This window comes from Theropithecus gelada, chromosome 19 (genome assembly GCF_003255815.1).
Source record: "Theropithecus gelada isolate Dixy chromosome 19, Tgel_1.0, whole genome shotgun sequence".
Taxonomy (NCBI): domain Eukaryota; kingdom Metazoa; phylum Chordata; class Mammalia; order Primates; family Cercopithecidae; genus Theropithecus; species Theropithecus gelada.
In genome coordinates this window covers 3,814,878-3,838,344 of record NC_037687.1, presented here as the reverse complement: position 1 = coordinate 3,838,344, position 23,467 = coordinate 3,814,878, and the positions used below count along the sequence as shown (strand labels likewise).

The 23,467-nt window shown below is 55.2% G+C and overlaps 1 protein-coding gene across 3 annotated transcripts; it reads right to left on the bottom strand.

Moving 5' to 3' along the window:
- Window positions 1-12,895: 12,895 nt before the first annotated feature.
- NMRK2 (nicotinamide riboside kinase 2) lies at window positions 12,896-22,894 on the bottom strand. Of its 3 annotated transcripts, none has more exons than XM_025368113.1 (8): window positions 22,819-22,894; window positions 22,285-22,524; window positions 17,085-17,175; window positions 16,454-16,517; window positions 16,033-16,189; window positions 14,834-14,905; window positions 13,720-13,826; window positions 12,896-13,228 (listed from the first exon to the last, which is right to left on the bottom strand). In XM_025368113.1, the coding sequence occupies exons 2-8, from the start codon at window positions 22,308-22,310 to the stop codon at window positions 13,038-13,040; spliced, it is 708 nt and encodes a 235-aa protein (XP_025223898.1). In that variant the 5' UTR covers window positions 22,311-22,524; window positions 22,819-22,894; the 3' UTR covers window positions 12,896-13,037. The 3 variants fall into 3 exon arrangements, with proteins under 3 accessions (XP_025223898.1, XP_025223899.1, XP_025223900.1); XM_025368114.1 differs by having other exon boundaries at window positions 16,454-16,502; XM_025368115.1 differs by lacking the exon at window positions 22,819-22,894 and having other exon boundaries at window positions 13,720-13,759; window positions 14,899-14,905; window positions 16,454-16,502; window positions 22,285-22,494.
- Between the last annotated feature and the right edge of the window lie 573 nt (window positions 22,895-23,467).

Genomic DNA, 23,467 nt, shown 5'->3' with positions numbered 1-23,467 from the left:
GCGGGCGGATCACCTGAGGTCAGGAGTTCGAGACCAGCCTGGCCAACATAGTGAAACCCTGTCTCTACTAAAAACACAAAATTAGCCGGGGGTGGAGGCGGGCGCCTGTAGTCCCAGCTACTCGGGAGGCTGAGGCAGGAGAATGGCGTGAACCCGGGAGGTGGAGCTTGCAGTGAGCTGAGATTGTGCCACTGCACTCCAGCCTGGGTGACAGAGCGAGACTCTGTCTCACCAAAAAAAAAAAAAAAGAAAAGAAAATGGAGGCAGAGATTGGAGCGATGCAGCCAAGGAGTCAAGGCCTTCCGGCCACCACTGGAATGTGGAGAGGCAGGATCCTTTCCTGCAGCCGTCTGACGGAGCCTGGCTCTGCTGACGCCTTCCTTCAGGCCTCCTGACCTCTGGAGCTCTGAGAGAGCCTCTTGAGTAGCGTGGTGCCTGGCTGACACGGGTGTATCGTGACCTGCCCCGTGACTATAGCTGGCATTGGCTGGTCCCTGGCGGTTTCCAGCCCTCAGCTACCACAGTCGGGATGGTCACTGGTTTGATTTCCAGGTCAAGAAAACACCCGTGGCCAGCCCTGGGGTGAGCCGTGGTCTCGCCGCCCCTGCAGAATCTGGCCTGTCGAGTTCTGCTTTCAGGAGAGGTGGCAGCTGGAGGCCCTGCCAGGTGGCTTCATGTATGGGTAGACGGCCTCTTGGTCATGCCAGTAGCCAAGGAGTGTCTGGGACGGAGTGAGGCAGAGAGAGGAGTAGGGGGCTGGGGGTCCGTCTGGTGGGAGCAAGTTTTCTTTTTTTTTTTTTGAGACAGAACGATTCTCCTGCCTCAGCCTCCCAAGTAGTGCTGGGATTACAGGCGCCCGCCACCACGCCTGGCTAATTTTTGTATTTTTAGTAGAGACAGGGTTTCACCATGTTGGCCAGGCTGGTCTCGAACTCCTGACCTCAGGTGATCCGCCCGCCTCGGCTTCCTGAGGTGTTGGGATTACAGGCGTGAGCCACCGTGTCTGGCCAGTGGGAGCAAGTTTTGAAAGACATCCCTGGAATGGGGCTCAGCGCCAGGGACAGCCAGTGAGAGCTTGGTGTGTTTCTTGCCTGGTGCCCATCCCTGTGCATCCAGCGATGACTGCAGCTGCCTGCATCCTGGGTGGGGTTGTCACCTGTGTCCCCCCAGGCCCCCCCCCCGACACCCTCAGCAGCTCGGAGCAGGGCCAGGTGCGCCCTCCAGGACAAGGCAAGCTGGGTTCAGGCCTTAGCTTGGCCGTGACTCAACCCTGGGGCATCAGAGAAAGGTCATGGGCCTGGTGGAACACAGGACCTCAGGTGCTGGACAGATGAGATAGACAGCGTGGGGGAGGGGACGCCCCACACCAGGCAGGGCCCCCCAACCCCGGGCTGTGCTCAGGAACACAGTACACAGCCTGGGACCGTGGGAGGCAGGCTTCGCAGAGTGTGAGGCGGCCTCCGGTTCCCTGGAGAAGAGGCCACCGGCTTGTTGAGAAAATTTCAGGCCGAGTGCAGTGGCTCATGCCTGTCATCTCGGCACTGTGGGAGGCTGAGGCGGGAGGATTGCTTGAGCCCAGGAGTTGCAGACCAGACTGGGCAACCTGGGGAGACCCTGTGTCTACAAAAAAATTAGAACATTACCTGGGCATGGTGGCTCATGCCTGCAATCCCAGCTACCAGGGAGGCTGAGGCAGGAGGATCGCTTGAGCCCAGGAGGTCAAGGCTGCAGTGACCTGTGATTATGTCACTGCACTCCAGCCTGGGTGACAGAGTGAGACTCTGTCAGAAAAGAAAAGAAAAAAGAAAGAAAAGAGGGGAGGTGAGGGGAAGAGAGGGGAAGAGAGGGCAAGGGAGGGGAGGAAGAAAAGGAAAAAAAAGACTGGGCACAGTGCCTCACGCTTGTAATCCCAGCACTTTGGGAGGCTGAGGTGGGCGGATCACCTGAGGTTGGGAGTTCGAGACCAGCCTGACCAACATGGAGAAAACCCGTCTCTACTAAAAATATAAAATTTAGTCGGACATGGTGGCGTGTGCCTATGACCCCAGCTACTCGGGAGGCTGAGGCAGGAGAATTGCTTGAACCCAGGAAGTGGAGGTTGTGGTGAGCTGCAATCGTGCCACTGCACTACAGCCTGGGCAACAGGAGCGAAACTCTGTCTCATATAAAGTAAAATAAAAAAAAATTAACAGAACTGGCAGTTTGGGAGGCCAAGGCGGGTGGATCACCTGAGGTCAGGAGTTCGAGACCAGCCTGACCAACATGGTGAAACTCTTGTCTCTAATAAAAATACAAAAAATTAGCCAGGTGTGGTGGTGTGCACCTGTAATCCCGGCAACTCCAGAGGCTGAGACAGGAGAATCACTTGAACCCAGGAGGCGGAGTTTGTAGTGAGCCGAGGTTGCACCACCGCACTCCAGTCTGGGCGACAGAGCAAGACTCCATTTCAAAAAAAAAGAAAGGCTGGACGCGGTGGCTCATGCCTGTAATCCTAGCACATTGGGAGGCCGAGGCGGGCAGATCACAAGGTCAGGAGATCGAGACCGTCCTGGCTAACAGGGTGAAACCCTGTCTCTACTAAAAATACAAAAAATTAGCCGGGTATGGTGGTGGGCACCTGTAGTCCCAGCTCCTCGGAAGGCTGAGGTAGGAGAATCGTTCTAAACCCGGCAAGCAGAGGTTGTAGTGAGCCGAGGTTGTGCCGCTGCACTCCAGCGTAGGCAACAGAGTGAGACTCTGTCTCAAAAAAAAAAAGAAGAGGAGCGGAGAAGAGAAGCGGAGAAGAGGAAAAGAGAAGAGTTCCAGGGCTGGCAGGGGACAGAAACTAGCTACTAAAGGAGAAGCAGGACCCCGCCCAGCCCCCTCTGAGGAAGGAGAGCTCTTTGACTAGGGGACGCACCTGCAGGAGCGGAGGAGGCCATGGGTCCTCCCGGTTTCCCCAGGCTGAGTAAAGGCAGCACAGGACACAGAACACCCATTTGAGGCCTCAGGCCGCAGCCTGGATTTAGTTACACACCGTCTGCAAAAATGTGTCCTGGGCTGAAGCACATCCTGGCTGCGCTCCTGGTAAACAGTGCTGCCTCTCTCTCTGCCATTTCCCCCTCCCCAGGGACAGGGATTCCATGTGCCTCCCAAGACGGTGGTGAGGGCGGAAGGAAGGGGTGCAGCGGGACGCGGCACCCTCTGGAGGGCCCCCAACTGTGAGTCTTGTTTGATTCTAGGGTCTCCGACATGGTCATTGCCAAGTCACATTGGATGGGGCGAGTGCTGCCCGGCGCCTCCAGGTCAGGGCCCGGAGCAGGTGTTGGGAGGAGGCCTGAGTCCGGCAGAGCCCGCAGCTGCCGTGGCCTTGACCATATACGGGCATGAAGCTGCAGTCACTATTAATAACCACAGCGCCTTTGCCCAGGTCCGGGGTGACGGCCGCTATAAAGCCAGGCCTGCCAGCCCCAAGCGGCTCCTTCAGCCCCCGAGAACCTTAACCCCCCTGTTGTGAGACAAAAAGAAAAGTAAGTACCAAAACCATCTCTTCCCGCCCCCCGTCCCCCTGGTCAGCCTCGTGCAGAACACGGGCCCCCGTTCGGCGGCCAGAAGTCAGACACAGAACAGTGGTGAAATGAGATCCCCCTCAAAGGACGTCCGAAGCACAGATCCGGGGTGGCACCTACTTGTCCCAGGCGGTTTGGTGGCCTCCAGGACAGCCCAGGCCTGTCCCTGCCTAAGGAGCAGGGAAGATGGCTGTGGGGAGGAGGAGGAGGAGGAGGAGGCGGCAGCGGTGGCAGTGGCTGAGCTGTTTGGAGGCTGGGCCTGCTCACTGCTTCTCCTTATCTAAGAGGGGACGGAGCCGGGGATCCCGCCGCAGGCCGGGCGACCCCAACAATGCATGTGTGTCTTGCGATGATGTGGCCACGGCCGTGGCTCCCTCAGTGGGGAAGGCGAATGGTGAGGACGGAGGTAGGGGCTCCCTCCTTCCGGTCTCGTCCCCACCCCCGCCCCTGGCCATCCCGGGGTCTCCTGCCCCTCTCTGGGGTTTCATAGTTTCAGGGACCCTTTAGGGGAGAACTTACGGGCCGTGTCTTCAATGAGCCCTGTTTGGATTGACTGCACCTCACGGGCTCCCTGCTTGGAGAGCCGGCCGGACCCCCACCTTGTCACCCCCTCCCCTACCTTGGAGGGGGCTGGGCCGTGGTCCTCCCTGAAGCTCAGCACTTTCTCCACCTCGTTGAATGCTGCAGAAGCTTAATGGGGGCAGAGAGGAGACAAGGCCAATTCTCGGGAGCCCGCAGCTCCCCCAGAATGTGCAGGGTGGATCCTGCCTGGGCCCTTCAGCCTGCTTCTCCCCCAGGCCCTGGCTGGGCACCCAGCTGGCCCCAAGGACACCCCCTTAAGGCTCTGGCAGCGGGGAGTCCGGGGCGCCCAAGCCTTGGAAGGGACAGCTTTGGCTCTGGTAGGGCCGTGGGGTGGGGGGCAGGGGCGGTGCCAACAGAGTAACTGCTGATTAAGAGGCCGGCTGACTGCTACCTGATGTGAGTGGCAGATGCTGGGAGTGGGGTGGGGGTGCCTGAAATAGAGTTGGGGGGAGGCCGGCACCGAAGGCGCATTCCCCCACCTTCCAGGGCCTTTCTGGTGGGTCTCAGCCTCTCTCTTCCCATGGCGGGCAGGACTTCTGGGGAAGGGCCCGAGTGCAGAGTCCGAGGACTGGGCGGTCCCGGGGATCGGGCAGGGCAGGGCAGCGCATTGCGGTTCTCCATGAAGGGACTGTCCATCTGTCTGCGCACACACCCTCCAGCGCCTCCCAGACAGGGAGGGGGCTGCAGACTGGCTTCCTAATGACCCAGGTGGTTCATACCTGTAATCCCAGCACTTTGAGAGGCTGAGGTGGGAGTCTCCCTTGAGCCCAGGAGACCAGCCTCGGAAACGTAGATCCCGTCTCTACATAAAATAAAAAAACTAGCTGGGCGTGGTGGCACGCCCTGTAGTCCCAGCTACTTGGGAGGCTGAAGCGGGAGGATCGCTTGAGCTCAAGAGGTTGAGGTTGCCGTGAGCCACGATGGTGCCACTGCACTCCAGCCTGGGTGACAGAGTGAGACCCTGCCTCAAAAAAACCCCCCCAAAGATTGCCTTCCCAGCTGGAGAAGCCACTGAGTCAGGGGCACAGCGGGGTCCTGCCTGTCTGCCCCAGACCCCGGGGACCCTGAGACACCCCTCCCCAGCCCCTCACAGGGAGAGCCCTCAGGAGCCCTGAACCAAGTTCCCCAGTGTGGGCCTGAGACTCCCACCCTCACATGGGAGCTCAGAAGGCCAGCTTCCAACGAGGTCCTCTGCCCTCCGCAGACTCCGTGCGCTGCCTGTCACCCGGGGTCCTGCAGGGGTCAAGGAGGAAGGCCCCCAGGCAGGGGACTTTCACCAGAGCTAGGCTTCCCTCAGCCAAGTTCCTCACACCCCAGAAATGACTTGGCCCAGAGAAGTATCAGCCACGGGACTGCATGGGGGCCTGTGTGTGAGGGCTGGTGCCCGCCCTGGACTCTCAGTCCCTTCCTGGGCCCACGATGGGTACCTTAAGGGAGCGGGGCAGGATTTTTTTTTTTTTTTTGAGGCAGAGTCTGGCTCTGTTGCCCAGGCTGGAATGCAGCGGTGCGATCTTGGCTCACCACAACCTCTTCCTCCCAGGTTCAAGTGATTCTCCTGCTCAGCCTCCTGAGTACCTGGGATTACAGACACCCACCATCACGCCCGGCTAATTTTTGTATTTTTAGTAGAGACAGGGTTTCACCATGTTGGCCCGGCTGGTCTCGAGCTCCTGACCTCAAGTGATCTGCCTGCCTCGGCCTCCCAAAGTGCTGAGTTGACAGGTGTGAGCCACCACGCCCGGCCCAGGGTAGGATTGGAGTCCATTCTCTGCTCTTAGAATAGTTTTTTTCCCTGGGGCACTGTATATATTTGGGGTTGGACTGTTCTCTGGGTGGGGCCGTCCTGGGCACTGTAGGGGTTGAGCAGCATCCCTGGTCTCCACTCACACCTTCCCAGGGCGTGAGGACCACAAATGTCTCCAGACATTGTCCAGTGTCCCCTGGTTGGGGGTGCAGAATCACCCCCAGCTGAGAGCCACTGGCCTGAGATTGCTCTTGGCCGGGAGCATTTCAGGAAGGTGAAGGCAAGGATGATTTTAGGTGATACAAGTTCTGTGGCTTTTTGCGTTGTTGTTTTTTTTTTTTTTTTTTTTTTTTTTTTGAGACAGAGTCTCGCTCTGTGCCCCAGGCTGGAGTGCAGTGGCGCGATCTCGGCTCACTGCAAGCTCCGCCTCCTGGGTTCACACCATTCTCCTGCCTCAGCCTCCCGAGTAGCTGGGACTACAGGCGCCCGCCACCGCGCCCAGCTAATTTTTTGTATTTTTAATAGAGACGGGGTTTCACCGTGGTCTCAATCTCCTGACCTTGTGATCTGCCCGCCTCGGCCTCCCAAAGTGCTGGGATTACAGGCGTGAGCCACCGCGCCCGGCCTTTGCGTTGTTTTTGAGACAGGGTCTTGCTCTGTCGCCCAGGCGGGAGTGCAGTGGTGTGATCATAGCTCACTGAAGCCTCCACCTCCTGTGCTCAAGAAATCCTCACACCTCAGCTTCCCCAGTAGCTGGGACCACAGGCGTGCACCCCCAAGCCCAGTTGATTTTTAATATTTTTTGTAGAGACAGGGTCTTGCTATGTTGCCCAGGCTGGTCTTGAACTCCTGGGCTCAAGTGATCCTCCAGCCTCGACCTCCCAAACTGTTGGGATTCCAGGCATGAGCCACCGAGCTCCTCTGTGTTTATTTTAACATGTGTCAGAAAATCCAGGTTTCCTCATGTCATGTCAGAAAGTTTCCTCTTCAGAGGCATTTAGTTAAAAATCAATAAAACAGGCCGGGCGCGGTGGCTCAAGCCTGTAATCCCAGCACTTTGGGAGGCCGAGGCAGGCGCATCATGAGGTCAGGAGATCGAGACCATCATGGCCAACAGGGTGAAACCCTCTCTCTACTAAAAATACAAAAAATTAGCCCGGCGTGGTGGCGGGCGCCTGTAGTCCCAGCTACTCGGGAGGCTGAGGCAGGAGAATGGCATGAACCCGGGAGGCAGAGCTTGCAGTGAGCCAAGATCCTGCCACAGCACTCCAGTCTGGGCGACAGAGTGAGACTCCATCTCAAAAAAATAAACATAAATAAATAAATAAATAAAATAAGTGGGACTTGTAAAGTAAATACAGGCCAGCTGCGGTGGCTCACGCCTGTAATCCTAACACTTTGGGAGGCCGAGGCAGGATCACCTGAGATCAGGAGTTTGAGACCAGCCTGGCCAGCATGGTGAAGCCCCCATCTCTACTAAAAAATACAAAAATTAGCCGGACGTGGTGGTGCACGGCTGTGATCCCAGCTACTCGGGAGGCTGAGGCAGGAGAATCACTTGAACCCGGGAGGCAGAGGTTACAGGCAGGGAGCCGAGATTGTGCCACTACTCCAGCTTGGACGACAGAGCAAGACTCTCTCAAAAGAAAGAAAGAAAGTAAATACACAAACTTGTGTGGGGGGGGTGTCTGTGGCCCCATCGTGAGTGCAGGAGGAGAATGAGGGACTTTAGAAGGATCCAGCCAACGGGGTGGGTGCTGGGGGCTGGGGCCTCTGCTGAGGGGACCAGAAAGCCCTGGAGGATTGGTGGGACCCAGAGGGGATTCCAGGAAGTTGGAGGTGGTGGAGGGGGGTCCCACACAGGAGCAGGAGGTGTCTCCTCTGGTGGAACAAGGATTCCTGAGGAGCGAGACTCCGTCTCAAAAAAAAAAAAAAAAAAAAAAATTCAGCTCTGCTGAGTGACCTTGGGCAAGTTTCTTTCCCTCTCTGAGCCCTATAGGAATGGGGTCATGGAATGATCTGACTGAGCTGGTTGGCCCCCATAAGAGTGACGAATCCTCCTATTTCTCCCAGGAACACAGAACTTTGAGTGCTAACACCGGGAAAGTTCTGGGCAAACTGGGATGAGCCAGCTACCCTAGTGCTCCTGTTCCCATTTTTTTTCTTTTTTTTGAGACGGAGTCTCCTCTGTCGCCCAGGCTGGAGTGCAGTGGCGTGATCTCGGCTCACTGCAAGCGCCGCCTCCCAGGTTCACGCCATTCTCCTGCCTCAGCCTCCTGAGTAGCTGGGACTTCAGGCGCCCCCCACCACGCCCGGCTAACTTTTTGTATTTTTAGTAGAGGCAGGGTTTCACTGTGTTAGCCAGGATGGTCTTGATCTCTTGACCTCGTGATCCGCCCGCCTCAGCCTCCCAAAGTGCTGGGATTACAGGCATGAGCCACTGCGCCTGGCCTCCTGTTCCTATTTTTTTAACTTTTAGCAAAACACACAGAGCAAAATTTGCCATCTTAATTATTACTTTTTTTTTTCCCCCTGAGATAGAGTCTTGCTCTGTCACCCAGGCTGGAGTGCAGTGGTGTGATCTCAACTCACAGCAACCTCTGCCTCCCTGGTTCAAGCTAGTCTCCTGCTTCAGCCTCCCAAGTAGCTGGGATTACAGGCGTGTGCCACCATGCCCAGTTAATTTTTGTATTTTTAGTGGAGACGGGATTTCACCATGTTGGCCAGGCTGGTCTCAAACTCCTGACCTCGTGATCTGCCTGCCTCGGCCCCCCAAAGTGCTGGGATTACAGGTGTGAGCCACCATGCCTGGCCATAAAATATTTTATTTTATTTTACTTTTAAAATTTAAATTTAATTTTAATTTTAATTTTTTTTTTTGAGATGGACTCTCTGTCACCCCAGCTGGAGTGCAATGGCGCAATCTTGGCTCACTGCGACTTCTGCCTCCCAGGTTCAAGCGATTCTCCTGCCTCAGCCTCCCAAGTAGCTGGAATTACAGGTGCCCCCACCACACCCGGCTAATTTTTGTATTTTTAATAGAGGTGGGGTTTCGCCATGTTGGCCAGGCTGATCTCAAACTCCTGACCTCAAGCGATCTGGCCGCCTCGGTCTCCCAAAGTGCTGAGATTACAGGCATGAGCCGCTGTGCCCGGCCAAGAATAAAATTTTAAATTAAAAAAAGAAACAGGGTCTCACTATGTTGCTTAGTCTGGTCTCAAACTCCTGGGCTCAAGCGATCCTCCTGCCTTGGCTTCTCGAAGTGCTGGGATTATAGGCATGAGCCACTGCTCTGGCCCCCCAATTTTTTTTTTAAAGTAGAGACAGGGTCTTGCTATGTTGTCCAGGCTGACCTCAAACTCCTTGGTCCCTCCTGTCTCAGCCTCCCAAAGTTCTGGGATGCACAGGTGTGAGCGACTACTCCCAGCCTGCCTCCTTGCTTGTTTACTTTCTCTCTGTCTCTCTTTTCTCTCTCTCTTTCCCTCTTTCTCTCTCTCTCTCTCTCTTGTTTTGAGATGGAGTCTTGCTCTGTTGCCCAGGCTGGAGTGCAATGGCACAATCTCAGGTCACTGCAACCTTTACTTCCCGGGTTCAAGCAATTCTCCTGCCTCAGCCTCTAGAGTAGCTGGGACTACAGGTGTGCCACCACCATGTCCGGCTAATTTTTTTTTTTTTTTGAGACGGAGTCTCGCTCTGTCGCCCAGGCTGGAGTGCAGTGGTGTGATCTCAGCTCACTGCAAGCTCCGCCTCCCGGGTTCACGCCATTCTCCCGCCTCAGCCTCCCAAGTAGCTGGGACTACAGGCGCTCGCCACCTCGCCTGGCTAGTTTTTTGTATTTTTAGTAGAGACGGGGTTTCACCGTGTTAGCCAGGATAGTCTCGATCTCCTGACCTCGTGATCCGCCCGTCTCAGCCTCCCAAAGTGCTGGGATTACAGGCTTGAGCCACCGCGCCCGGCCTAATTTTTATATTTTTAGTAGAGATGGGGTTTCGCCATGTTGGCCAGGCCGGTCTTGAACTCCTGATGTCAGGTGATCCACCCCTCTCTGCCTCCCAAAGTGTTGGAATTACAGGCGTGAGTCACTATGGCTGACCTTGGCTTATTTCATGAGTGTGACATCTTCAAGGGTCATGCTGTTGTACCCTGTATCCAGATTCCCTTCCTTTTCATGGCTGGGTAGTAGTCCATTGTGTGGATGGAGTACGTTGTGTTCATTCATTGCTCCGTCCATGGACACTTGAGTTGCCTCTGCATTTTGGCTGTTGTGAGTCATGCTCCCATGAACGTGGCTGTGCAAGGACCTCTTTGGGTCCCTGCTGTGAGTCCCAGCAGGATTGCTGGTCCCTACGGTAATTCCAGGTTTTGTTTTGTTTTTTTTTTTTTTGAGACGGAGTCTCGCTCTGTGCCCCAGGCTGGAGTGCAGTGGCTGGATCTCAGCTCACTGCAAGCTCCGCCTCCCGGGTTTACGCCATTCTCCTGCCTCAGCCTCCCGAGTAGCTGGGACTACAGGCGCCACCACCGCGCCCGGCTAATTTTTTTTGTATTTTTTAGTAGAGACGGGGTTTCACCGTGTTAGCCAGGATGGTCTGAATCTCCTGACCTCATGATTCACCCGTCTCAGCCTCCCAAAGTGCTGGGATTACAGGCTTGAGCCACCGCGCCCGGCCTTTTTTTTTTTTTTTTGAGGTGGAGTTTCACTCTTGTTGCCCAGGCTGGAGGGCAGTGGCGCAATCTCCGCTCACCACAACCTCCGCCTGCCGGGTTCAAGCGATTCTCCTGCCTCAGCCTCCTGAGTAGCTGGGATGACAGGCATGCGCCACTACGCCCGGCTAATTTTGTGTTTTTAGTAAAGATGGGGTTTCTCCATATTGGCCAGGCTGGCCTCGAACTCCTGACCTCAGGTGATTCACCTGCCTCGGCCTCCCAAAGTGCTGGGGTTACAGGCATGAGTCACCGGGCTCTGCCTATAATTCCATGTTTAATTCTGAGAAATGGCCAGACTGTTTCTCCCCATGCTCACCGTGTTCCATTTCCCACTGCAGAGCACAAGGGTTTTGCTCTCTCCACATCCTCGCCAACCCTTATCATCTTCCGTTTTTCAGTTGGTTACCTTGGTTACCCTATGGCTACTGTTCCCCTTCTTGTTTTTTTTTTTTGTTGTTGTTGTTGTTGTTGTTGGGTTTTTTTGTTGTTGTTTTTTGTTTTTTTGTTTTTGGAGATAGGGTCTTGCCCTGTTGCCCAGCCTGGAGTGCAGTCATGCAATCATAACTCATTGCAGCATCAACTTCCTGGGCTCAAGGGATCCTCACACCTCAGCCTCCCAAGTATCTGGTACTACAGACGTGTGCCATCATGCCTGGCTAATTTTTTGCAGAAACAGGGTCTCACAGCTGGGCATGGTGGCTCATGCCTGTAATCCCAGCACTTTGGGAGGCCTAGGCGGGTGAATCACCTAAAATCAGGAGTTCGAGACCAGCCTGGTCAACATGGCGAAATCCCGTCTTTACTAAAAATAAAAAAATTAGCTGGGCATGGTGGTGCATGCCTGTGATCTCAGCTGCTTGGGAGGCTGAGGCAGGAGAATCGCTTGAACCTGGGAAGTGGAGCTTGCAGTGAGCCGAGATCGTGCCACTTCACTCTAGCCTGGGCGACAGAGCGAGACTCCGTCTCAAAAATAAATAAATAAATAAAAACAAAAACAGAAACGGGGTCTCAGTATGTTGCCCAGGCTGGTTTCAAACTCCTGGGCTCAAGCAATCCACCTGCCTCGGCCTCCCAAAGTGCTGGGATTACGGGCATGAGCTACCATGCCCGGCTAATATTTTATCATTTTTTGTAGAGACGGGGGTCTCACTATGTTGCCCAGGCTGGTCTGGAACTCCAGGGCTCAAGTGATCCTCCCACCTCAACCTCCCAGAGTGCTGGGATTACAGGCATGAACCTTTCTTTTTTTTAAACAATAATGCCCAAGGTGTCTGGGCTGCCAGGCAGGGCTTCTGCTGTCCTGGAGCCACCTCTCTCTCTTACGTCTGTGTCCTGTTCTGGACTATTTTGGGCGCAGTGACCGGCAGATCATCCTTACCACACTCCGTGCTTATGGTGAAGGACAAGCCTTGGCAAGCCACCTCTTCCACGTCATCCTCTCATTCCATGTCCACTCCTGCCTCCCTCCAGCACACAGACCTCAGACCTTCCCTGTGGCCCTGGACTCGACCTGCCATACACCACACTGTTCAGCACACGTTTTGCACAGAGGGGCAGATAGTAAATATTTTTGGCTTTGCAGGCTTTGCAGACAGACCTCCTCTGTCGGGGTGACTCAACGTGCTATTGTAGTACTAAAGCAGCCACAGGGCTGACACATGCAAATGGCAGGGGCCAGGTGCCAATAAAACTTTATTTATAGACATCGAGAAAAAAATTTTTTTTGAGACAGGGTCTCACTTTGTCACCTAGGCTGGAGTGCAGTGGCCCGATCATAGCTCACTGCAGCCTCAACCTCTTGGGCTGAAGCAATCCTCCTGTCTCAGCCTCCTGTGTAGCCGGGGCTACACAGGTGTACCACCATGTCCAGCTAATTTTTAATTTTTTTTCTGAGACAGCTCTCGCTCTGTCACCCAGCTGGAGTGCAGTTGCGCGATCTTGGCTTAGTGCCAAGATTCGTGCCACTTCACTCTAGCCTGGGCGACAGAGCGAGACTCTGTCTCAAAAATAAATAAATAAATAAAAACAAAAACAGAAACGGGGGTCTCAGTATGTTGCCCAGGCTGGTTTCAAACTCCTGGGTTCAAGCGATTCTCCTGCCTTGGCCCTCCAAGTAGCTGGGATTACAGGCATGCGCCACTATGCCTGGCTGATTTTTATATTTTCAGTAGTGACAGGGTTGGCCAGGCTGGTCTCGAACTCCTGACCTCAGGTAATCTGCCCGCTTCGGCCACCCAAAGTGCTGGGATTACAGGCATGAATCACTGCACCTGGCCTGACAGGATCTTAAACAGAACACAGTAGACACCAACGGTTAAAAAAAACAGGACCCAGTTTAATATTTAAGCTGCAGCGAGGTTACAGAGGCGTCTTGGGGCTCAGTCCCTGAGCTCTGGGACACCCAACTGGGAGTGGGGCCTCCATTCTCCAACGTACAGACCTCCCGCTTAGGGAAACAGTCACACAATGTCCGGCTGGGACGCCGCAGGCCTGGCCGTTCTGTGGCCGCATCCGCGTCCGGGTCCCTGTGGCCTGGCTGGGCGAGCCGAGGAGGGGGCTGATTCCTGGGAGCAGTTCAGCAGCGAGTTCTGAATATCTTCCAGGACCTCACGAAAGAGCTCCTCTCGGGACTTCGTGCCGTCTAGGTAGACTGAAATCAGAAAGGCCGCGGTCAGGGGCGGAAGGGGGCCAGAGCACAGGGGGAGGAGTGGATGGCTGGGTTGGGAGCAAGGAGACCTGCGGAGTCGGGCTGCTGGAGTCTGTTTCCTAGACCAACAGCAAGAGGGGACCAGGCGTGGCGGCTCACACCTGTAATCCTAGCACTTTGGGAGGCCAAGGCAGGCAGATCACGAGGTCAGGAGTTCGAGACCAGCCTGGCCAACATGGTGAAACCCCATGTCTACTAAAAATACAAAAATTAGCTGGGTGTAGTGGCACATGCCTGTAATCCCAGCTACTGGGGAGGCTGAGGCAGGAGAATGGCTTGAACCTGGGAGGCGGAGGTTGCAGTGAGCCAAGATCGTGCCACTGCACTCCAGCCTGGGTGACGGAGCGAGACCCTGTCTTGGAAAAAAAAAGATGGAGAGGGACTGGGCTCAGGGTCCTCCCCAGGGCAAGGCCTGGTCATGCTCAGGGGCTTACCCACTTCCACACCGTTGGCCTCCATTTCCTGCCTATACTTCTGGTACATGGGCCACACGTGGCCGTCGAAGAGGCCGGGGGGATCAGGGACGGTGTAGTTGCGGGTACTGTAGAGGGAGAAGGCAAGGATGGCTTAGAGCACAGAAGGGTGATGCCAAGATTATATCCCCGGGGGGAGGACCTGAAAGCTGTCACAGTCAGGGACAGAACCTCTGAGCAAGGGGACCCTCGGTCAGAAGTCCTGGGCTGCAGGCTCCAACCTCCAGCATGTTCTCCCTACGGGCCCAGGAAATGCCCTGGACAGGGTTGGGGTGGGCCGTGCTATTCAGGCCTCGGACTCTGGGTGCCTGGCACAGAGCTCCAGCCAGCTAAGTGCCCGGTGCCTGTGGCTTTGGGATGTGGCCTGTGTCCAGTGGTGTTTTCTTCTTTTTTTTTTTCTTTTTGAGACAGAGTCTCGTTCTGTTGCCCAGGCTGGAGTGCAGTAGCCTGATCTTGGCTCACTGCAACCTCCGCCTCATGGGTTCAAGCCATTCTCTTGCCTCAGCCTCCCGAGTAAGTGGGATTACAGGCGCCTGCCAATATGCCGGGCTAGTTTTTAAATTTTTAGTAGAGACGGGGTTTCACTATGTTGGCCAGGCTAGTCTCGAACTCCTGACTTCAGGTGATCCGCCCACCTCGGCCTCCCAAAGTGCTGGGATTACAGGTGTGAGCCATCGTGCCCGGCCGCCCCCTTTTTTTTTTTGAGACAGAGTCTCCCTCTGCTACCCAGGCTGAAGTGCAGTGACCCAATCTCAGCTCTGCCTCCCGGGTTCAAGCAATTTTCCTGCCTCAGCCTCCCAAGTCTCCCAAGTAGCTGGGATTACAGGTGTGTGCCACCACGCCCAGCTAATTTTTGTATTTTTAGTAGAGACAGGGTTTCACCATGTTGGCCAGGCTGGTCTCGAACCCCTGACCTCAGGTGATCCGCCAGCCTCGGCCTCCGGAAGTGCTGAGATTACAGCCTGGAGCTACCGTGCCCAGCCCCTAGTGGCATTTTCTAAGTTACTGCTGGTCCCACCTGGGAATTCAAGACAGGGCCCTCGGGAGCCCACCACACCCCAGACACCAAGCGCACCTTCTCCTCCACTTGCACTCTTCATACGGGATGGTCAGGAAGTACCGGCGGCTGTACAAGTCCACCAGGGGCCTGGGAGGGGCGGGGGAGACACGGTCAGCACCTGTGAGCTTTCCTTCAACTGCGGTCAAAATATCCAGCCCCCTAGCCTTGGCTCTCAGAGGGTGGCGAGGGCAAGGGGTGGTCTGGGCCAGTGAGTTAAGGGGTCAGGGAGGGAAGCTGAATTGACCAACATCCCTGCAGCTGCCCCCCACAAAATTGAATCATGCCTCTTCTCCAACTTGGATGGGCACACAGAGACAGAATGTCTTGCTCAGGGCCACACAGTGAGGCTGGAGGGCGCAGCCTAGGTTACTGGTCTGCCCGAGAAGGCTGAGGTTCCAGAAGAAAGACTCAGTTTCCCCAAGAAGGGTGGCTGTTTACCGCAGACTTGAGTTTTTTAATTTAACTTTGTTTTTGAGACGGAGTGTCTCTCTGTCACCCAGGCTGGAGTGCAGTGGCGCTGTCTCAGCTTACTGCAACCTCCACCTCCTGGGTTCAAGCGATTCTCTTGCGTCAGCCTCCTGGGTAGCTGGGATTACAGGCGCCCGCCACCACGCCCAGCTAATTTTTTGTATTTTTAGTAGAGACGGGGTTTCACCATGTTGACCAGGCTGGTCTAGAACTCCTGACCTCAGGTGATCGATCCACCTTGGCCTCCCAAAGTGCTGGCATTACAGGCGTGAGCCACCACGCCAGGCTCCAGGCTTGGGTTGATCCCAGCTGTGCCCCCAACTCCTGACTTCTCGTGGTGGCTCTGCTCCTGGGTCTCCTGCCTATTAAAATCGAGATGTGAGCCAGGCACGGTGGCTCACGCCTGTAATCCCGGTACTTTTGGAGGCCGAGGCGGGTGGATGGCTTGAGGTCAGGAGTTTGAGAACAGCCTGGTCCAACAGGGTGAAACCCCATCTCTACTAAAAATACAAAAATTAGCCAGGTGTGGTGGCGCAGGCCTGTAATCCCAGATACTTGGGAGGCTGAGGCAGGAAAATTGCTTGGACTGGGAGGTGGAGGTTGCAGTGAGCCAAGATCTCACCACTGCACTCCAGCCTGGGCAACAAGAGCAAAACTCTGTTTCAAACAAACAAACAAACAAACAAGAGATGGCTATACCCGCCCAGGGAGGGCCATGCCTGGGGCCAGAGCCTGCAGATGCTCACTTATAGCTGTAGAGCAGGAAGCCTTCCAGGAGGAGGATGTGGGTGTCCGAGGCCTCTGGCTGGACGCTGACTCCGTGGGCACGGGCAAACTTCTGTGGGCTGCTCAGCCAGGCCTGCACGGTGTCCAGCATGGCCTCCATGTCCAGGGACTCCAGCACTGGGGACAGGGGAGCTGGCATTGCAGGAGGGCGGACCCGGGGGACAGTGGACAGGAGCAGGCATTGCGGGAGGGCGGACCCCGGGAGACAATGGACGGGAGCAGACATTGCAGGAGGGCGGACCCCGGGGGACAGTGGACGGGAGCAGGCATTGCGGGAGGGGAGACCCGGAAGACAGTGGATGGAGAGCAGACATTGCAGGAAGGCGAACCCCGGGAGACAGTGGGGCTTGGAGGTGATGCAGGGGCTGCCATTGTCCTTACCGTCCCACTGTTTGAAGCCGTCTTCCCCAACTGCTATTTGGTCTTGGGGCTGAAACAGAGGAGCCTGAATCTCGGGCCCAGTGCCCGGTCCTGCCTCACCCCCGCCCTGGGTGATGGAGTCTTACGGGGTCCCTCGCTGGAGCTGCTGCTGACAGGGTCCGAGGTCCCTGAGGGGTGGGGGCTCTGGCTGACCCTCAGATTCTCCCCAGACCATCAATCACCTCATTAGCCCTCACCCCCACCCACGCAGCGAGCTGGGCTCAGAGGCCATTTTGCAGATGGGAAAGGGGAAGTGGGGAGGGATAAAGGGTGTTCGCCCAGAAAGCCACAGCCGGCTGGTCCTGTTGAGGAATGGTGATTTTCCCGTCCGTCTAATCGGGGTCCCCACTGTAGGGATGTCCAGTGAGAATGGGCTGGGTACGAAACAGGTGCTCAGGAAATGGGAACATAACACCCATCCCTAGCTCTCCTGGCCCAGTTTATCCCAGAGACCCCGGAAGGGGTCAGGCAGGGAGCAGAGCCGGTGCCCAGCCCACATGGGCACTGGGCAGCGGAGGGCGGGGCTGGCCGGGGCCTAGCTGCCCGCCCTGTGTCCCCTCCCGGCTCCACCTCCCTGGGCGAGGGCGGGCACCTTGAAGAAGTCATCCTGGTGGATTACGCAGCAGTTGGGCAGGGCTCTGAGCAGGCTGTTGGTCAGCGTGGTCTTGCCGCCGTTGGTCATGCTGGGGAGACAGCGTGTGCGTGAGACTGCCTGGGCACCCCCTAGAAGGTCAGGGTGCTCAGAAAGGGGCCTGAGGTATAGCCTGGGCTCCCCGGGGCCTGTCCAAGTCTCAGGGTCTTCCTGCAAATGAGCTCCCAGGATTTATCTTTATCTTCTTTTTTTTTTTTTTTTGAGACCATGTCTCGCTCTGTTGCCCAGGCTGGAGTGCAGTGGTGTGATCTCAGCTCATTGCAACCTCCGCCTCCCAGGTTCAAGCGATTCTCTTGCCTCAGCCTCCCAAGTAGCTGGGATTACAGGCGTGTACCACCACACCCAGCCAATTTTTGTGTTTTTAGTAGAGACGGGGTTTTGTCATGTTGGCCAGGCTAGTCTCGAACTCCTAACCTCAGGTGATCTGCCCGCCTTGGCCTCCCAAAGTATTGGAATTACAGGTGTGAGCCACTGCACCCGGCAAGATGGGGTTTCACTATGTTGGCCAGGCTGGTCTCAAACTCCCGACCTCAGGAGATCCGCCATCCTCAGCCTCCCAAAGTGCTGGGATTATAGGCATGAGCCACCATGCCTGGCAATTTTTCTTTTTTTTCTTTTTCTATTATTTTTTTAGAGACAGAGTTTCACTCTGTTGTCCAGGCTGGAGTGCAGTGGCACCATTGTAGCTCACTGCAGCCTTGAACTCCTGGGCTCAGGTGATCCTCCCATCTCAGCCTCCCTAATAGCTGGGACTACAGGTGCCTGCCACCACACCCGGGGAACTTTTTATTCTTTGTGGAGATGGGGTCTTGCCATGTTGCCCAGGCTGGTCTCAAACTCCTGGGCTCAAGTGATCCTCCCACCTCTGCCTCCCAAAGTGCTGGGATTATAGGTGTGAGCCACCACACCCAGTCCTAGGATTAGACTTAAATATAAAACACAAAACTGTAAAACTGTAGTGAAGACAGGACATTTGTGTTCACGGAGGCTTTCTGGGCAAAGAAAAGAGGCAGAAAGCACAAACACACAAACGCTAATGTACACAGACGTGGCGTGCACCCAGAATATTCTGTGTCCTCCTCTGATGTGTGGGCTTATGTCATCCTTACCAAAACACAGGAGGTGGGACCATTCACCTATTTTTTTTTTTTTTTTGAGTCAGTGTCTCACTGTGTCACCCAGGCTGGAGTGCAATGATGCGATCTCAGCTCACTGCAACTTCTGCCTCCTGGGTTCAAGAGATTCTTCTGCCTCAGCCTCCCAAGTAGCTGGGATTGCAGGCATGCGCCACCACACCCAGCTAATTTTGTGTTTTTAGTAGAGATGGGGTTTTGCCATGTCGGCCAGGCTGGTCTCGAACTCCTAACCTCAGATGATCCACCCGCCTTGGCCTCCCAAAGTGCTGAGATTACAGGTGTGAACCACTGGGCCCAGCCCACCTATCTTTACAGATAAGGAAACTGAGGTCCATGCCTGATTTAGTCTCAGCAGGGCTTAAAAAAAAATAAAACAGCACAGTGACTTACGCCTCTAATGCCAGCACTTTGGGAGGCCGAGGCAGGAGGATCGCTTGAGCTCAGGACTAGGCTGGGCAACATAGTAAGACCCCACCTTTACAAAAAATTAAAAACTAGCCAGTTGTGGTGGTGCATGCCTATAGTCCTAGTTACTCCAGAGGTTAAGATGGGAGGATCGGCCGGGCGTGGTGGCTCAAGATTGTAATCCCAGCACTTTGGGAGGCCGAGACGGGCGGATCACGAGGTCAGGAGATCAAGACCATCCTGGCTAACACGGTGAAACCCCGTCTCTACTAAAAAAATACAAAAAACTAGCCGGGCAAGGTGGCGGGCGCCTGTAGTCCCAGCTACTCGGGAGGCTGAGGCAGGAGAATGGCGTGAACCCGGGAGGCGGAGCTTGCAGTGAGCTGAGATCCGGCCACTGCACTCCAGCCTGGGTGAGAGAGCCAGACTCCGTCTCAAAAAAAAAAAAAAAAAAAAAAGATGGGAGGATCGCCTGAGCCTGGGAGTTCGAGGCTGCAGTGAGCTGTGATCACCCCACTGTAGTCCAGCCTGGGTGAGAGTGAAACCCTGTCTTTAAATAAATAAATAACATAAACAATTTTAGGAAGGTGCGGTGGGTCATGCCTGTAATCTCAGCACTTTGGGAGGCTGAGGCAGGCAGATTACCTGAGGTCAGGAGTTCGAGATCAGCCTGGCCAACCTGGTGAAGCCCTGTCTCTGGTAAAAATACAAAAATTATCCAGGTGTGGTGGTGGGTACCTGTAATCCAAGCTACTGGGGAGGCTGAGGCAGGAGAATCACTTGAACTTGGGAGTCAGAGGTTGCAGTGAGCTGATATCGTGCCACTCTACTCCAGCCTGGGTGACAGAGCAAGATTTTGTCTCAAAAAAAAAAAAAAAGGAAAAGAAAAAGAAAAATGCCTGATGTTGGTCAGGTGTGGTGACTCCTGCCTGTAATCCTAGAACTTCGGGAGGCTGAGGCAGGATGATTGCTTGAGCCCAGGAGTTTGAGACCAGCCTGGGCAACACAGCAAGACCCTGTCTCTACAAAAAATTAAAAAATTATTTAGGCATAGTAGTGTTCACCTGTAGTCCCAGTTGTACAGGAGGCTGAGGCTGGAGGATTACTTGATGCCGGGAGTTTCAGACCAGCCTGGGTAACATAGTGAGACTCCCATCTCTATTATAAAATTTAAAAACCAATTTTTAAAATGTAAGCCCCCAGGTATTAATAATTTATTTTATTTATTTATTTATTTATTTTTATTTTTTTTTTTTTTTTGAGACGGAGTCTTGCTCTGTCGCCCAGGCTGGAGTGCAGTGGCACAATCTCGGCTCACTGCAAGCTCCGCCTCCCGGGTTCACGCCATTCTCCTGCCTCAGCCTCCCGAGTAGCTGGGACTACAGGCGCCCGCCACTGCGCCCGGCTAATTTTTTCTATTTTTAGTAGAGACGGGGTTTCACCATGGTCTCAATCTCCTGACCTTGTGATCCGCCCGCCTCGGCCTCCCAAAGTGCTGGGATTACAGGCGTGAGCCACCGCGCCCGGCGTTATTTATTTTTTTTTGAGACGGAGTCTCGCTCTGTCGCCCAGGCTGGAGTGCAGTGGCGGGATCTCAGCTCACTGCAAGCTCCGCCTCCCGGGTTCACGCCATTCTCCTGCCTCAGCCTCCCGAGCAGCTGGGACTACAGGCGCCTCCCACCACGCCCGGCTAATTTTTTGTATTTTTAGAAGAGACGGGGTTTCACCGCGTTAGCCAGGATGGTCTCGAGGTATTAATAATTTTTTAAATAAAAATTAATAAAGGGCCGGGCGCGGTGGCTCAAGCCTGTAATCCCAGCACTTTGGGAGGCCGAGACGGGCGGATCACAAGGTCAGGAGATCGAGACCATCCTGGCTAACCCGGTGAAACCCCGTCTCTACTAAAAAATACAAAAAAAAAAAAAAAAAAAAAAATTAATAAAAAGAAAGTGCTTCACATGAATCCAAGTTAACTTGTGCCCCTGGTGGGCTGTGACATTTGCATTTAATTTTGCTGAGTGCAAAATGAAAATTCAAGGCCTCTTATTTGAAAAATATTAGGGGGGCCGGGCGCGGTGGCTCAAGCCTGTAATCCCAGCACTTTGGGAGGCCGAGGCGGGTGGATCACGAGGTCAGGAGATCGAGACCATCCTGGCTAACATGGTGAAACCCTGTCTCTACTAAAAATACAAAAAACTAGCCGGGCGTGGTGGCGGGCGCCTGTAGTCCCAGCTACTCGGAGGCTGAGGCGGGAGAATGGCGTGAACCCGGGAGGTGGAGCTTGCAGTGAGCCGAGATCGCGCCACTGCACTCCAGCCTGGGCGACAGAGCGGGACTCCGTCTCAAAATTTCACTACACGACGCTCTAAAAAAAAAAAAGAAAAATATTAGGGGCTGGGCACAGTGGCTCATGCCTGTAATCCCAGCACCTTGGGAGGTCAAGAGGGTTGGATCACTTGGGGTCAGGAGTTTGAGACCAGCCTGGCCAACATGGTGAAACCCCATCTCTACTAAAAACACAAAATTTAGACAGGTGTGTGGTGAACGCCTGTAATCCCAGCTACTCGGGAGGCTGAGGCAGGAGAATCGCTTGAACCCGGGAGGCAGAGGTTGCAGTGAGCCGAGATCACGCCACTGCACTCCAGCCTGGGCGAACAGAGCGAGACTCTGTCTCAAACAACAGCAGCAACAACAACCCCTCCCACCAAAAAAAAAAAAACAAAAAAAAAAACCCAACACTCCAAAAGCAAAAAATAGGAAATTCAAGAGGGAGGCTGGCCAGCATCACACCAAGCTCCAGTCCCTTCCAAGGCGGGGGTATGAGCACCACAAAACCAGCCCTGCAGGTTACAGAGCGTTTTAATCTCCTCTAGCCTGAGGTCACCTGAGAGAGGCTCCAAAGGCACAGTCATGTGGAATGGCGCTTTGAGGACCCCGCCCCACCTGGCTGCGTGTCAGTCCCCGATTTAGCCAGGACAGCCCCGAGGCCGGAGCAGGGTTCACCGGAGCTTTAGTTGATTTTCTATTCCTACCGATTTTTTTTGAGACGCAGTCTCACTCTGTCGCCCAGGCTGGAGCGAAGTGGCATTATCTCGCCTCACTGCAACCTCCATCTCCCGGATTCAAGCAATTCTCTCACCTCAGCCTCCCCAGTAACTGGGATTACAGGCATGCACCACTGTGCCTGGCTAAGTTTTGTATTTGTAGTAGAGACGGGGTTTCACCATGTTGGCCAGGCTGGTCTCAAATTCCTGACCTCAGGTGATCCACCCGCCTCAGCCTCCCAAAGTGCTAGGATTCCAGGCCTGAGCCACCGTGCCTGGTCTTTTTTTTTTTTTTTTCCATGCTGAGTATAATTGGAAGGTGGCGGGAATCATTTCCATTTAAAAAACGAAATACGGGGCTCAGTGTCCAGCCCCCCTCCCCACTGGGGACACCGAGACCCCCAGAGCAGAAAATCCTCCCTGCACGCAGACCTCAGGCGGCGGGTCGGCGACCTCAGGCGCCGGGCATCCCTCCATTCATTCCCGGGCCTCCCCCTCTGCGCGCACAGGGGGCTCTGCTCCGCAGGGCCGCCCGCCAGGTCCCCCGGCGCTCACCCTCCGATGCCCACGATGAGCTTCATGCCGGCGCGGAGGGGCGGCGGGGACGACTTCCAAGGCAGCCCGGGCAGGGCGCGACCACGCAGTGCGCTCCGGAGCGCGTCCCGGCTTCATTGAGAAAACACGGAGCCTTTATAGGTCTCGGCAGCCTGGAGGCCGCCCCGGGGGAGGTGGCCCGTGGGGGTGGGGCGGAGGCGCCGGCACCTGTTCCCGCGGCCGAATGGAAATAGCTTCAGGCTGCCTTTTGCCTAAATTAGTCACGAGCTGGCCGGGCAGGGGGCTGCCTCTTCCCTCCTCCCACCTCCCTGCCCTCTCTCCACTCCCTCCTCCCCTCCCCTCCTCTCCCCTCCCCTCCCCTTCTTCCTCCCTCCTCCCTCCTCTGCACCTCCACCCCCTTCACTCCTCCTGGCCAGAGAGCTCAGATGAGCAACCCCACACTTTTCTCTCCCTAAAAATATCCCACTCTGTGTGTCCTGTGGCCTGACCCTGACATTAAGACTGGTTCTCCGAGCGTCAAGGAAGCGAACTCACCCACCCCCGCCCGCACAGCAGCCCTGGAAGCCGGGGCCCTGTGGGGAGCCTCCTTTTCCAACGAGGTCAAGGCCAAGGTGGGCTTCAGATCCTTAGCAGTGAATCACGAGATAGCCTTGCCCTGGTGACCGGGGGCGGGGGGGGGGCCCAGCCACAAGATCTCAGCGTGACACCAGGCACCATTCATCCAGCGCCTGCCGTGTGGCTGGAGTCCTTTGACTTGGGGCCGGCGGGGCGGGGAGGGGGGTAATGGGGAGGAATGACATTCTGCTGCTCCTCTCTTCTACAGATAAAGGGAAAAAGCATTCTCTTATTTAATGTTTTAATTTTTTTTTTTTTAAATTTGAGATGGGGCCGGGTGCCTGTAATCCCAGCACTTTGGGAGGCCGAGGCGGGCAGATCACGAGGTCAGGAGTTCGAGACCAGCCTGGCCAACATGGTGAAACCCCGTTTCTACTAAAAGTACAAAAAAAATTAGGCCGTGCACAGTGACTCACGCCTGTAATCCCAGCACTTTGGGAGGCCTGAGGCAGGCGGATCAACTGAGGTCAGGAGTTCGAGATCAGCCTGGCCAACATGGTGAAACCCTGTCTCTACTAAAAATACAAAAATTATCTGGGTGTGGTGGTGCACGCCTATAATCCTAGCT

Excerpts from the sequence above, each read along its gene's own strand:
- NMRK2 (XM_025368113.1), bottom strand. The coding sequence starts at position 22,310 with ATGAAGCTCATCGTGGGCATCGGAGG. Across the intron at positions 14,906-16,032 it reads TTCCTGCTCTACAGCTATAA|GCCCCTGGTGGACTTGTACA; the intron begins GTGAGCATCTGC and ends CGCCCCTCCCAG. Across the intron at positions 13,229-13,719 it reads GGCCAACGGTGTGGAAGTGG|TCTACCTAGACGGCACGAAG; the intron begins GTAAGCCCCTGA and ends TTCTGATTTCAG.